Raw genomic sequence first — 15,481 nt, forward strand, 5'->3', positions numbered from 1 at the left:
TGCAACTCAGCATTATTTATTTGAGTAGGAATGAGCCGCAACGTCAGATAGACATACATACAAGACACAATGTGAAATTCTAGTGCGGGTGGCACCTGAGACAGGAGGATGTGACTGTTTTCTCCCCATTCCCTAATCATGATTCCCCAAGCCTTTGTTTGCTAAGGCCGGGTTCACATCACTATTCAGGCACGCTCTGTTGGGGGTTCCGTCTTAATCCCCCCAACAATTGAACCATAGTCTTCAATTAGTAAACGGAGTCTAGTGGGCTACTGTTTCCAACTTCACAGCAGCGCTCTCTGTCTTGGACTGCACCCCAACCTATTACCTTGAATAGAACAGAACTGGTCGGATTGGTCCCTGCGCAAAGGAAAACTGTGAAGGTGAGGAGGTCACATCTCCATATTCAGGATCTGTGAGGGTCCAGGATGTCCTCTTCAAGCTTTCATGGCAATCCACCATGGCTACTCATCTTTTTTATACAGTACTGTGCAAAAGTTTTAAGCAGCGGTGGAAAAAAATGCTGCAAAGTCAGAATGGTTTAAAAAATAGAAGTGATACGTTTTTTTTTTCAATTAGCAAAATGCAAAGTGAGTGAGCAAAAGACAAGTCTAAATCACATCAATATTTGGTGGGACCGTCCTTTGCCTTCAAAACAGCATTAATTCTTCTAGCTACAGTTGCATAAAGTCAAGGATTTTGTAATATTATAGTCAGGTGTATGAGTAACCAATTATACCAGACAGGTGATAATGATCATAACTTTCATATACAGTCATTAACTGAAACAGAAACAGCTGTGTATGAGGCATAAAACTGGGTCAGAAACAGGCCAAACTCTGTTACAAATGTGAGGCTGTGGAAGACAGGTTCATGTCACAGGTCATATATACACCATGGCAAGATGGAGCACAGCAACAAGATACAAGGTAGTTATACTGCATCAGCAAGGTCTCTCCCACGCAAACAAATTCAAAGTAGACTGGGGTTTCAAGATGTGTTGCTCAAGCTCTTTTGAAGAAGCACCAAGAAATGGTCAACGTTGTGGACCACAGACGCAGTGACCGGCCAAGGAAACTTAGTGCAGCAGATGAAAGACACATTATGTCTACTTTCTTTGAAATCAGAAGATGTCCAGCAGTGCCATCAACTCAGAACTAGCAAACAGTGGGACACTATACTTATAAACTATGTAACTATGTAACTATCAGGAAAGAATTGTGGCCACAAATCCAAACCTTCGACATGGAAACATGGCCAAGTGACTGACCTAAGCACAAAAACATAGGACATGAGATGCAGAAAAATGGCAACAGCTGCTCTGGACTAAGGAGTCAAAATGTGAAATATTTGACTGCAAATGAAGATAGTTTGTTCTCCAAAGGGCTGAAGAGCAGCACAATAATGAGGGTTTGCAGCAACAAAGAAGCACAGTGGGGGTTCCTACAAGTTTGAGACTAAATTCTTACTTTGCCACATTTTTTTTGCTCCTGCTAAAACTTTTGCACAGTAGTGTATATATGGTCCCAACTGTCAGGGTGGCTTAAAACCAAAAATGAAAAAGAGCAGTGATTCCTGGGCGCTTGCACAGAGTGAAGACAAGGGTGTATGTTCTCTGGATCTGGATTCATTCATACAACGCATTTCGAATTCGGGTTGACCCCTTCATCAGGTGTAGTATGTTATACAGAGCCACCTCCCGTAGGGGAGGGAAGAAACTTCTACACAGTGTAAAACAATAAATTTAAACCATCAATTTATACAAGTCACAAATGGAAAACTTGCAGTAAAAAAAACATTTGTTGTATATAAATGTGAATTATGTTGAGTATATGTATGAAGTCTTAAAATGTGGGAAAATTCAAGATAGTAAACACCTTCACTGTTAGTGATGTGAAAGGAGATATTTTCAGGAGTTTCGCCCCCCAGTTACGCAATTCTCTTTATGGATGGATTTGAGTCCCTCTTTACAGGACGGTCTTGTGACGCTCGAAAGCCCTACCCTGGGAGATGGGGGACTCGGAGTCGGGTCCTGTGATGTAGAGATGGGGTGCAGCTGTGGCCCGGACCCGACCCGTGCCCAGGGTCGTCACACTTAAAAAAAGAGATGGTACGGGCTTATACGGGTTGAGTGGCTGATCTAGACTATGCCACCTGTGGCACCTGGTGAGGACCACCAGCGCGGCTGCAGTCCGCCGAGGCATGGTGTTATGGCAGCCCACGTTGTTACTACTCCCCACAGGCGGAGCAGGGCCTCCGGGCAGAAGGACAGGATGGAGGGGGTAGTAGTCTAGGAGGTCCGGTGCTACATAGTGCGGTGTAATGCAGAATAAAGAGCCCGGAGGCCATAGGGGTTAACTTCCAGGGTTTTTACTCACATTGGAGAGTACAGCTGCAAGGCTTCTCCCTGCTCCTCGTGGAGTCCTGCGGTCACCAGAGACGGGGGGGTCCGACAACCTCCGAGTAAGTCCAGCGTTCAATCAGGACCCCGCACCAGAGTGTTCCTAGACTTCAGACCGGGTACTTTCCTGTGTGTGTAGATAGGCCGGGTCTCCCTCTGAACTTCTCTCAGAAAAAGGGTATGGGTGGCAGCTCCACTCTTTCCGTTACCCGGTGGGATCCTCTGGGCCTACCGGGCTTTCCCGACCATGACGTGGAGTTGCAGTGTCGGGGGCCGGTACCCCTCTTGCAGCCGGAATCCCTCTGAATAGATCAGGTTGGCGAGGACAGGTGGCGTATACCGCTCTGTCTGCATCCTCCCTGGGATCCATTTACTGTGGAGCTACACTCTTAAGCTCCGGGCCTTCTTGGTCATGGTCCTTGACCGGGCTGAGACATACATTATCTGCAGCCAGCCCCTCGACCCAAGGCCGGGGTACGAGGGCCGTGTCTCCATCCTCTGCAGGCCCACACAGGATCCACTCTCAGGGAGGGAGATCACGATAGAAGAACAGTCAAAGAACCATGAACCCAAGATGGCTGTGTATTAAATATGAATTATTAAGTGTCACTAAAATGTGAGTCCTCCACCCTCATCCACTAAATGGTTCCCCTATTTCTTGGTTCCCCAGTCTCCCGAGTGCCAGGAGGGGCAGCACCTAGTGCATTCTAGCCCCCTCTGGTGGGAGAAGTGTGGTGTTGAATGTGGAGGTAGGGTCCTGACCATCGCACTGTTCTTACCTCAGAGGAGGAACACTACACTACATTAGAGAAGTGCAGCATCCCTGTGGCGGTCGAACCCTCAGGGGCGCCACAGTCTCTCCTGCCGATTGGTCGCATTTTACTTTTTAAAAGATTTATAGATGATTTGTTTTTCATATGTTCCGGCACCGAAATTGAAACACAACAATTTGTGGATGAACGAAACAAAAATCAACAGACAGTAAGCGGAATATTGTAACTTCGACACACTTCAAACACGTCGATGTCAACAGGTATCTTGAATTTTCTAGCAGACAATTTTCCAAATGGATCAAAAATATTCCATATGGACAAAATTGGAGGATTAGGAAGAACTGTGCTCTATATACAGATTTTTTTTTTGAGCAAATCAAAGATATTGAAAAGGAAATTGCTTGAAAAAGGATAGCCTAAAAAATATTCTTAAAGATGGGTTTTATGGCACAAAAAAACATCATAGTCTAAATGCCTTTCCAACAAATACCCAACAAAACGAAAAATCGAATCAAAAACAACCTCAATACAGTGAGAAACGATAAGATCAAATCTGAACCTGATGACAGTAAATTCAAATACAGCTTTATAATAACCTCAACAAGTCCTTCAAATCAATCAGAACTGCATTGTCCAAAGATTGGTCCATTATTCAAAGTGACCCTTTAATGTGAAAGGTTCTACCCCACAAATCCAGGGGGTCATTTTCAGAAGGAATATGACCCTTAAAAATCATGTATCCCCCTAGTTGTATCAAACCAGTGAATAATACAACTAAAATCAGACCATGGGGATTATCCCTATTTCCAGAATTAAAACAATGTATTTGGTGCAGCAATTCTAAATGTAAATGCTGCTTGATTATAAAGCATGGCAGCTCAACATTTACATCAATGACAACCAGAGAGATTTTTAATATTATTCAGTTTTTTTAATTCTATAACATCCTTTGTGATTTATCTGCTTGAATGTGATTGTAATCTACAGTATGGGGGAAGGACGACACAACAAACATAGATATAATATAAAAAATGGGGGTTTGAAGCATAGTTTATCTAGACATTTTTTTTATTAAAACACAAGAAAGACAGCACAAGTCTTACCATATTAGAAAACATACTGTACCTGATCATATTACAAATAGATATCAGAAACTAATAAATCGAGAGTCCTACTGGATTTTTAAGTTATCCACACTGGCACCCCAAGGGTTAAATGAAACCATTGAAAACCCAAGAAAGGGTCTCAAGTTCAATGGAACCATTGAAAAACCAAGATAGGGTCTCAAGTTCAATGGAATAATTGAAAACCCAGGATAGGGTCTCAAGTTCAATTGAACCATTGAAAACCCAGGATAGGGTCTCAAGTTCAATTGAACCATTGAAAACCCAGGATAGGGTCTCAAGTTCAATGGAATAATTGAAAACCCAAGATATGGTCTCCAGTTCAATGGAATAATTGAAAACCCAAGATATGGTCTCCAGTTCAATGGAACAATTGAAAACCCAAGATATGGTCTCCAGTTCAATGGAACAATTGAAAACCCAAGATATGGTCTCCAGTTCAATGGAACAATTGAAAACCCAAGATATGGTCTCCAGTTCAATGGAACAATTGAAAACCCAAGATATGGTCTCCAGTTCAATGGAACAATTGAAAACCCAAGATATGGTCTCCAGTTCAATGGAACAATTGAAAACCCAAGATATGGTCTCCAGTTCAATGGAATAATTGAAAACCCAGGATAGGGTCTCAAGTTCAATTGAACCATTGAAAACCCAAGATAGGGTCTCAAGTTCAATGGAATAATTGAAAACCCAGGATAGGATCTCAAGTTCCAGCAGATCCACAGCTTTAAGACATCATACATATACTCAACATAATTCACATTTAAATACAACAAATGGTTCCTTGCTGCAAATTTTCCAGATGTGACTTGTGTAAATTGTTGGTTTTAATTTATTGTGTTACTCTGTGTATAACTTCCTTCACTCCCCTATATAAGGGAGGTGGCTCTCTATAACATACTACATCTGATGAAGGAGTTAACCCGACTTTGAAACGCGTTGTATGAATGAATCCAGATCCAGAGAACATACACCCTTGTCTTCACTCTGTGGCAGCGCCCGGGAATCACCGCTCTTCGTCCTGTTTGGTGTGAATACGTTTCTTCCCACCGGTGTGTGGGCCAGCGGTCGGAGCAGCAGCCCTTCATTCTTACAAGTACGGAGTTGTACAGGTCACGACCCAGGCAGGAGAGCATATACAATCCTTTGCTCGCTGTGTCTTATATTGAGGGTAACACTATTGGAGCGCCTTTTTCTTATAACTGTCAGGGTCAGAAAGATGGTAGCCAAAACCCAATGAGTAATTAAGTAATATTTTGGGGGGATTTTCAATAGGGCAATACAAGATGGAGTAGCAAGAGGACTGTGGGGAGGGTTTGTGTTCAATGAGTAGATTTAAAGGGGTTTTAGGAAATTAGAAAACAAACGTCTACTTTTCTTTCTTTTATCAAAAACAGCACCACTTTTATCTCCCAGCTGTTTCTCGTATTGCTGTTCAGCTCAATTACTTGACTGAGACTAAGCTGCAGTACCAGGCACAACCTATGGACCAGGGTGGCGCACTTTGATCATTCTTTATTTATGTATTATACTTCTTTATTTAGGACTCACCATTAAAAGCAGTACAGATGCTCTGGGTCAATCTTATTATGGACACCTTTGCTTCACTGGCTCTAGCAACAGAACCCCCTACAGAATCTCTGCTCCTCCGTAAACCTTACGGAAGAAACAAGCCCCTTATATCTCGCACCATGATGAAAAACATCCTTGGCCATGCAGTTTACCAGCTCGTAATCATCTTCACGTTGTTATTCGTTGGTAGGTATCCGTCAAGCTGGACTCAATCATGGGCCGATGAACGCAGAGTTTGGAAGTTGACTTATTTTTTTTTCGGTCTCTTCTCTAGGTGAAATCATCTTTGACATTGACAGCGGCAGAAACGCTCCTTTGCACTCGCCACCTTCCGAACATTACACCATCATTTTTAACACCTTTGTCATGATGCAGTTGTTTAACGAAATCAACGCCCGTAAAATCCACGGAGAGAGGAATGTTTTTGACGGTATTTTTGCAAATCCAATTTTCTGTAGCATAGTGCTGGGGACGTTCGGAGTCCAGGTGAGGATCTGCCAATTCGGAACAAATATTAGATTTGTTGATGAATCCGTTCAAGCGAAATTTTAACCATAGTTATCTTCTGGCATGGGTGGGCTTCTGGGAGCTGGGACCACTTCAGATTCCTAAACCCAAGAGGTGATGGTACTCAGAAGAGTGCACAAATCCAATGGTGTTGGAGATTTCCCGATGTGGAAACGTTGGGTTTACATTTTTGGGTTGATGGACTTGATAAAACCATGCTTATGGGGCAGGCATATTGGTAAATGGATCCCCTGGGTTGCAGCTATTCCATGTGCCACTGTATTATGCATCCGTATAGTTTTACACGGTGAAACCTCAATGGGGCAACCAGCCAAAATTGCATTAAAAATGGTCTTCTAGAGGGATGGACCTTTCAAGAAAGAAGACCAGTATGCATAGAAAATGCTAGATCTGAAAATCAGGCATAGAAAATCTAGTCTAGACCAATGGGTGGTCTTCTAAACAAGGGTCTTTTGGAGAGGTTTCATTGATTTTTACATAAGGAATTACACTGATTATTAGTAATAGTGGTTAAAACAGGTCAGATAGATGATTTGGATCATATTCCGCATGGGACGGCAAAGGTGGGATTGAGCAGACGAATAAAAAAAGGGGCATTTGTGGACCGTTTTATGAATAGGATGTGAGACATAAAACGTCCCCCAATAAATGTTTCAAATGATGGGAGGTAAGCAACATCAAAACAGTTCATAGTTTTTTATACTCCCGTCTTGTTTTAGATTTTGATCGTCCAGTTCGGAGGAAAGCCCTTCAGCTGTTCACCTTTAAACACTCAGCAATGGCTCTGGTGTCTCTTTGTGGGAGTGGGAGAACTTGTTTGGGGGCAGGTAAGATAAAACTTTTTGATTCTCTCCTATTCTATCCTATCATCTTTTATTCTGGTCATTCTCTCCTTTTGGAAGATGCACGTGAATGTTACTAGTCACAGATATTTCACATGGAGTGGCCACTATAATAGCTATGGAATGGTCAATACGTCATGTAACCCACAATCCATACTTTTCCAATACGTATTGTTAGAGTAGAAATCACTCCTACTTCATTGAGAACAGAATAAATACACAGGCATGTGATTTCCAAAAATCTCCAAGGTTTGCCTGAGTGTTCATTTATTTTATACCCCTAAATAGAGGCGTTCTGTACATAAATTTAGGAGGTTGATACATAATAGCAAATAGCAGAATTCATAGCTGCATATCCAGCTTAGTCACACTCCCTCAACAGTTCTTATCAGTGCGTTTTCGTGAGAGCTATTACACCCTGTGACATTTGGGAGACCTGAAGGCAATAACACCTTCCTTATAGTATATTATTTTCGGAGAGCAGAGGAGGGGAAGCTGAAGACACCTCTGGTTGCATTTGGATCCTAGGCCTCATAAACATGAGAAAATTATGGCTGTCACGGCTTTTGGACTTGGTTTAATTCTGGTTTGAACTGAATTATCTTAGCCCCCCCCCCCCCCCCCCAAAAAAAAAATAGAGGATCCACCTTATATAGCTATACAGCTATAGGGAATATCATCAGTGAGAACCAGTAGGTTGTTTGTGACCCAACACAAAGTTCCAGACCCTAGCAGCAAAAGAACTGCTCCAAAGTTATCTACAAGGCAAATAGTCTTCTACTGGGCCTCACACTTCATATAATGGTAGTGTCCAATCATTCCTGTACAGCCTTGATCCACTACACACATCAACCCAAGCATATATGGCCCATTTTCTCTGATCCTTCAAACATAAATTCTTATCTTGTTTGGATACTGATTTTTTGAGTGCTCACCTGGATGGTCAACTTTCTTCTAGCTCATTTCCACCATTCCCACCAGCCAATTGAAGTGTTTGAAGGAAGCAGGGCACGGGCCCGGTAAAGACGAAATAACAGACGAGGAGATGGCTGAGGACGAAGAAGAAATTGACCATGCAGAACGAGAGCTTAGAAGAGGTCAAATCCTCTGGTTCCGTGGACTAAACCGAATCCAAACACAGGTATGGCTTTCTTTCATGAGATACCTCTGTAGGCCGATGATGATCACCAGCTAGAAAGAAAGATCTCGAAGACAGGGGGAGTGGGGAAAGACTATGATAGTGCATGCCTGGCTAATGGTCTGTCAACAATGCCTGACAACTCTGCGCATGAATTAATCATCTGAATGTTTTGTTTCGATAACATTTCTCTTCTATCCAGAATGACCGCGATGAAGAGCGAGACAGAGATTAGATAACACAACACCAAACTCTTCCCTTCTATACCATTACCAAGGGAATCTATCATTATTTTATATGTTATATTTGTTTCCTGGAATTCATTGGAACAATTCGGTATTTAAAATAATGTTTCTATTAATTTTTTTTTTTTTAAGTAGACAATCCAATACTACATAGGAAAGCGCACTCATGTTCCCTGGAAGGTTCCAATATTGAGTAGGAAACAATGTAGACCTTTAGACTCTTCTAGATTTACAAGTAAGCCTGAGATAAGCAGTCATCAGAGCTGGCTCGCATGATTCACCAGACTGGAGATTGACGGCAAGTGAAAATAATTCACATTTTCATTGATATAAAATTTAAAGGGAACCTATCAACAGGAATTTAGACCCCAAACTAACGTATTCTATGCAACGTCCCTGTAATGTTGATGACGTCCATAACATTGTTTTATGAATCTGTGCCTCCGTTTTATAGAAATTCACTGGTGAGTTTTCATTCTTGTCCCTGCACTTACAGCACTCTGGCCTGTCTCCCTCTGTCCCCGCCCAGAGCCGGCCTCCTGTTAGTGACTGACAGCCAGCTCACTTGGCTGCTTAATGAGGTAGTCAGAGGAATGCTTTTCATTTATCTTTTCAACTGGTTTATTTTAAAAAAAAACATTTCATAAACCAGTCCAAAATAAAGTAAACATACTCAGTTTTGCTGGGATAACAAAACAAAAACAGCACTAACTACAGTCCGTATAACTGTGGGGTCCGGACGCTCAGGAACAGAGTGCAGCTCTGTTTAACATGAGCACAGCTCTGGAGGTCTGCTCTCCTTCAGGCACACAGAACACTGAGTGAGTCCAGAGGCTCTACCTTTACCTCCTGGACCGTACCCTCGGGTGGGGATATGGTGAACAGTCGTCCCGCCCAACTCTTTAGCGGTTCACAAAATCCCAGCCCTGTCATGGATGATTAACCCCTCTTAGCACATAACATGCTGGAGCATGCTGCGCGGTTCATATCACTGAAGCTACCAACCTCATTGAAGCGTATCTCCCCTCCAGTATTTTACCAGGGACCCTCTTACACAAGTCACTTTTCTCTGTTACCTGCTCCCCTACCCAAGATTTCGTACAAGCGCCGTCATTCCCAGGGGTGGCGTAGATTGGCGAGATCTCGGGTAGGGGAGCAGGTCACAAAAAAGAGTGACCGGTCAGTTACGGACAGGAGGCTGGTGGCGAGTGGAGAAAGAGGGAGAGAGGCTGGAGAGCTGTAAGTGCAGGCCAACCACACTAAACCTGCCGCTCTTCGCCAATGGATTTCTATAAAAAGAAGCCACAAACCTATAAAGCAAAAGGTATGGACAAAATTGACATTACAAAATCTTTATATAGATGACATTAGTTTGGGATCTAAAAACCTCTTGACGAGTTCCCTTTTAAGTAAAATTCTTATTATGTAAAAAAAAAAAGCTAAAAACTGGTGAAAGTAAATCCCATTCTAAATTGTTCTACTGGGTCCATGGTTGGTTCCTTTGTTGTGCTCCTGAGATCTAACACCTTTTGATAGATTCCCTTTCATTCCCAAACTGTGTTTTACCAAAGAAACAATTTTAAAATATCTGTTTTTGTCTTTTTCACCATAGAAGTGACTTGTTAAAGACACTCGAGCTTTCTGGTAGATCACCCGACATCAACAAGTATTAAAGGAGCACTAAACATAGCGTGGGAAAAATGTGGAGAAAAAAAATGTAGACTACCCCTGAATTTCCTCACCCTAGATTTCTATTTCCATTGATTTTACTTTGTCTCATCAAGTAATTAAACTTGGGAAATAGTAAAAGAAATCCTTTCTGGGTGTCCCAGGAGATGAGCCATTTTCTTGTGTCTGGCTGTAAGACAACTGTCTGAAGCAGGAGCCTCTCCCCCTCTGCTTTGTTTAAATAGTACCAATAGCATGTTAACTCCGCCCTCTTAGTCTCCATCCCCCCAAGTCTCTTCCTAGTCAAAAATTTAACAGATCAGATTAACCCCTGTGTTCCCAGTAGAATTTCTACAAGACAGGAACATACAAAAAAATCCTGTAGACTGCTTAACAGTTGGGGCAAGTTTATCCCCTTTTTACTTTTATCAGTCATTTCTAGGTTTAGTGTTCCTTTAACTAAGGTTTAATACCCAAATCTTCATACAAATGGTCAAAAATAATTTTCCAAGTGCTTCATAGGAAATTCAAAGTCATCCATCGTATTCAATGGATCTGTGGTCCTTCGATCAGGCGATTTCGCCTTATCAGCCCGGCCAATAGATAACAATGAAGTCCTATATTTAATGCCTTTCACATGTTCTCCAGAAAAGGAACCAGCTGTGAACATATATTTATATGTCATATTCTGATGCTTTACTGACAAAAATATGACTTTTTTTATAGGCAAAAAAAAACAAAAATCAGATGTTTGGTAATAATATCTACATTTGGGTAATTAACTTGATAATGAAAATGTGTCCTGGAAATTGTGTTGAAAGCTTGAAATTAAACAGGTTGTACAGGCTTAGAAAAACATGGTTGATATTTCACAAAAATAGTGCCACACCTGACCACAGGTTGTGTGTGGTATTGCAGCTCAGCCCCACTCACTTTAGCAGAGTCAAGATACAATACCATGGACAAGTGTGGTGCCATTTCTGGAAGAAAGCAGTCATGTTTTTTCTAATCCTGGACAACTCCTTTAAGGTCAGTGAAAGATCCCTCTAAATCTCTTCTTACCAGTTAATATTTTTGGATATTCTCAGGGATTAATAAGGGATTAGTTAAATAATAACTAATAAGGTTCTTCATGGGCGGGATTAGAATGCGAGTCCGGCCAATACAATGCCCCATGTGGGTCACTAATTTACATCCTCTATTGTACTGTGATATAACCTTGGTGTATAAAATACCATACGAATCTGATTGAAATGTATTATTCCTCACTTGATCATTTATTGTTATATTTTCATGACATTGTATTAAAAAAAAAAAATTAAACTGAATCTTTGGGCAAATACAAAAAATGGGGTTTTTTTTTGCCTGAACCTGGGCCATTCCCTGACCCCCCCAAACCCCTAAATTTCCTAGGGTAATGATAATCGGGGCTGTTAGATATTAAAGCACCTAGCAGAAGAGGTATTAATTAAAATTGTCTGGTTTCCTCATACAGGTAAGTACATTTTGGGGAGTGGTTGGGGACTTACCCATTTTTGGGTAGGGCCAGTTTTGTTTGTTTTTTGCCTGAAGCTTCACTTTAAAGTTTACGTAACTGCTATATGTGATATGGATGGTTCAGCTGTGAGTTTGTGGTCAGACTATTCAGTGCCTGGTCTGTCTACCACCACTACGAGAATTTAGGGGTTCCCCATGACATCTAGTTGGAAGCTTGCTTTCATTGTCTATTACTCAGTTCTAATATGATGATTGGAATCTCCATGGTTGAAATTATTCTTCGTTGCAAAAAAATGGATCCTTTTATGTAGATCAACTTAGTAGTGGAATCCAAAGTGTCCACAGAAGAGACGTCAAAATGAGAGTGAACCACATGGACCTTATCAGAGATAACCACTGTCCCTCCATAATAATGACCACTACAGTAACCCCATAAGAGAAAGCCATAGTGCCTCCATAACACTGACCACTACAGTAACACATAAGAGACTGACAGCCATTTACGCTTAGCTCCTCTTCATACCCAAGTACTGATGTGTCCTTCCTTACTTTTCCTTTTGGCTCAACAAATCCTGAAATGAGTGGCATGAGAGGACCAGATTTTTATAAGAAAAAACTTACAAACCTGGTTTCAGGGTATTCTGTTGGGAGATGTTTATGCTATATACGTATATGTTGCCACTCAGTGGGTATGATATAAACTGCCGCCCAATCAGGGTTTTGTTAGCATGTCACAATAATGTGATACATATGTATTGTGAGAAATTGGAGTTCTTAGAGAGGACCTGCCACTTGCTCAAATCCTCAAGTTCCCCCGAACTTGCATCTTTTTTCCATTTTGCGCTGCGTCACTGTATTGCAGAGATATTCACATTTGTTGCTTTTGGAGTGCTTTATGTCAAATCTCTGCTTGTAGCCCAACTGGGTGTTTCTTCAGAGTCTTCTCTGTGGCGGTGTGTGGGGGGGTGCTTTCACACACCCCTCCCAGATGCTGCCAATCATAGCTCCGCAGCTTATCTAGCAGTCTGTCAGTCTTAGTGCGTATGAAAGCACATCCCCAGGGAAGATTATGAAGATACATCCAGTTGTATTGGAAGCAGAGATTTCACATAGTGCGCTTCAAAAGCAACAAATGTCAATATCTTTGCAATCGAGTGACGCAGTGCAAAATGGAAAAAAGCGGCAGAATCAGGGGAAATCAGGGATTTTTACAAGGTATTTAACTACATTTTTTGAACAAGTGACAGATCCTATTTAACAAGTTAAAGTAGGATACAAATAACTGCTGTCAGAGTTCATTTATCACCCACTCACATGTAGCCCCCTCATCCTGCATCTTTGGCACATTAGGAAATCCCGTCTGACATTGTGGAGCTGTACTTGTAACTTCAGGACACTTTGTAGCTGTGGGGTCGGGTTCAGAGTGTAGTAAGGACCTATCATGTTACATTGCTCAGAGACAGTGGCGTAGCTTAAAGGGAAGCTATCATACCAAAATGACCTATTGTTTTTAAATCAGTTTTTTTTGTTACATGTATTTTTTTTATTTTGCCAATATGTTTGTTTTATCCCCATGTCACAATCTGTACTAAAAATAAAAAAATTGAAATCTTGCAATTTTCACACTTACCACTGGGGCTTTTTTAGACTCCAACTTCCTGTTGTTTCAGGAAACAACACATGTACATTAGACACAAGGAAGAGACCCCATCCCTATCTTTTGTATTGACGCATCTAAAGAGCATGTGCAAAGATTATTGTGAAGGGACGAGGGGGGAGGAGAAGATGCGTTATCATCTGTATATAGAAGTGTTACCTGTCACTGTAATCCTGCCTCTGATGATAAGGAAACTGCTGTAAATGTTTCCAGAAAGTATAAACCTGAAATAGCCCAAAGGCCAGAGTGAAAATTGCAAAATTACAGATTTTTTTTTTTTTAATAAAGATTGTGATATGAAAAAAAAAACGCTGACAAAAATGTTTCAAAAATACAAGCAACAAAAAAAAAATTCTGATTTAAACAATAGGTCATTTTTTATAACTTTCCTTTAAAGCTTGTGGGCATCAGGGACTCCAGCTTTAAAAGTATTGGTTTTCTCATGTGGGCTAAAAGGACCTTTTTTGGCTCCTTTACGCTCCAGGGCAAGTGTGTGACTGCAACTTCTACACACCCTATAGTTAAGCCCCTGCTCAGAGAATAATATGATATAGATTATCATCCTGTATAACCTGACTGTTACTTTCTATAAATATGTATTTTTTTCCCCTGGCATAGACGCCGCTGTTCTCCTGAATCCGGTGTTCTTTTTCTTTTCTCTCTGCACCTTTCCGTTCCTGAGAAATGGCCCTGTCTTTCTTGTATATAAATCTAGTCTTTTTAGACAACTGGGCATGATGCTTAAGAAGGCCACACCCACTTGTAAAAAAAAAGAAAAAAAAAAAAAGACTAGATTTAGATACAGGAAAGAGTGGGCCATATCTCTGGAAAGGAGAGGCCCAAGAAGAAAAGGAAAACATCGCCGTATTCAGGAAACAGCGGCGTTTATACATATATGGCAAGTGAAGGGTCCTCCACTTAAGTGACTTTTTTTTTTTTTTACCAAAATGTCTCGACAGGGAATTATTTATATAATTGTCGATAATATAATGTGAAAAATTGGGGTGATGAATAAAAATTAGTGCAACCACCGTTGCGTCTATCAACCATGGAGATTCCAACTTACATTGTGAACATAAGGCAATGAAATTGAGCCATGGGTACCAGCCAATGAGCCTTAACAGTTCATATTCTACATGGCATCCATTGTTAATGGTGTTCTCTTTTCTCTCACCTACGCCCTCAAAAAAAGCTACGTTGCAAATGAAAAGCAAAAAAAAAAAAGAAAACACTATCTCATTTTCTCTCCCACAGATGGAGGTAGTGAGTACCTTCAAGAGAAGCGGTTCATTTCAGGGTGCTGTGCGTCGGCGTTCCTCGGTCCTCAGCCAGCTCCATGATGTAACAAACATTTCTACTCCCACTCACGTAATTCTCTCTGCTGCCAATACCACAAGCACTGCTGGGAGTGAGTGCGATTTCCTTACTGCTCATCAGTAACTTTTATTACACCCACCCTTATACAACCTTTATTTTATCTTCTTTTTTGCAGTCTTTCATTTTCTGCTCACTGTGATTTTCCTTTATTTATTGCTTTGTTGTTTTTTTTTGGTCTTTTTCAGTCAAGATGGTGTATGATTTCCAAAGCCATATTCTCCTTTAATCTTAAAGGGGTTGTCCGGGATTAAAAAAAAAAAAAAAAAAAAGTTAGTCTGCTCTTTTTTTTTTTTTTTTTAGCCACAGCCTATGGATAAGAGTAGTACTCTTTTTAGACTATTTTCTAATCCCGGACGAGCCCCCATACATACTCGATGTGCGTACAGTGCCATGCTTCTATTTGATTGTTTATTTGCAACAGATTTCATTTCCCTTTTTTCTTTTTTTTTTTTGTGTTGGCCAAGTATACTATTTGCAAAATAGCTGCTGTTGTCGCTTCTGTAATTCCTTTCCATCTCTACTTTTTTTTTTTTTTATTTCTGCACGTTAAAACTGTAGTACCAGATTAAAAAATAAAAAATAAACTGGTTTGCTTCTTATCAAATAAATATTTTTATATAAACATCCATTGGTAGCGAGGAATTACAGGCTTATTG

The 15,481-nt window shown here is 40.9% G+C and overlaps 1 protein-coding gene across 6 annotated transcripts in view; it reads left to right on the forward strand.

Annotated features, from left to right (window-relative positions):
* ATP2B3 (ATPase plasma membrane Ca2+ transporting 3) overlaps positions 1 to 15,481 on the forward strand; it is a 303,376-nt gene that overhangs the window by 272,508 nt on the left and 15,387 nt on the right. For 3 of the 6 annotated variants that reach the window (XM_073639932.1, XM_073639934.1, XM_073639933.1), the window contains 4 exons: positions 5,846 to 6,059; positions 6,148 to 6,359; positions 7,121 to 7,228; positions 8,202 to 8,384. In XM_073639932.1, the coding sequence (XP_073496033.1) occupies positions 5,846 to 6,059; positions 6,148 to 6,359; positions 7,121 to 7,228; positions 8,202 to 8,384 (717 nt within the window). Of the gene's footprint in view, positions 1 to 5,845; positions 6,060 to 6,147; positions 6,360 to 7,120; positions 7,229 to 8,201; positions 8,385 to 14,702; positions 14,857 to 15,481 lie in introns of all 6 variants that reach the window. The other 3 variants (XM_073639935.1, XM_073639936.1, XM_073639937.1) reach the window with 2 other exon arrangements.

Source organism: Phyllobates terribilis, unplaced genomic scaffold (genome assembly GCF_046119375.1).
Source record: "Phyllobates terribilis strain yellow unplaced genomic scaffold, ASM4611937v1 Scaffold_7__3_contigs__length_470593459, whole genome shotgun sequence".
Taxonomy (NCBI): Eukaryota; Metazoa; Chordata; class Amphibia; order Anura; family Dendrobatidae; genus Phyllobates; species Phyllobates terribilis.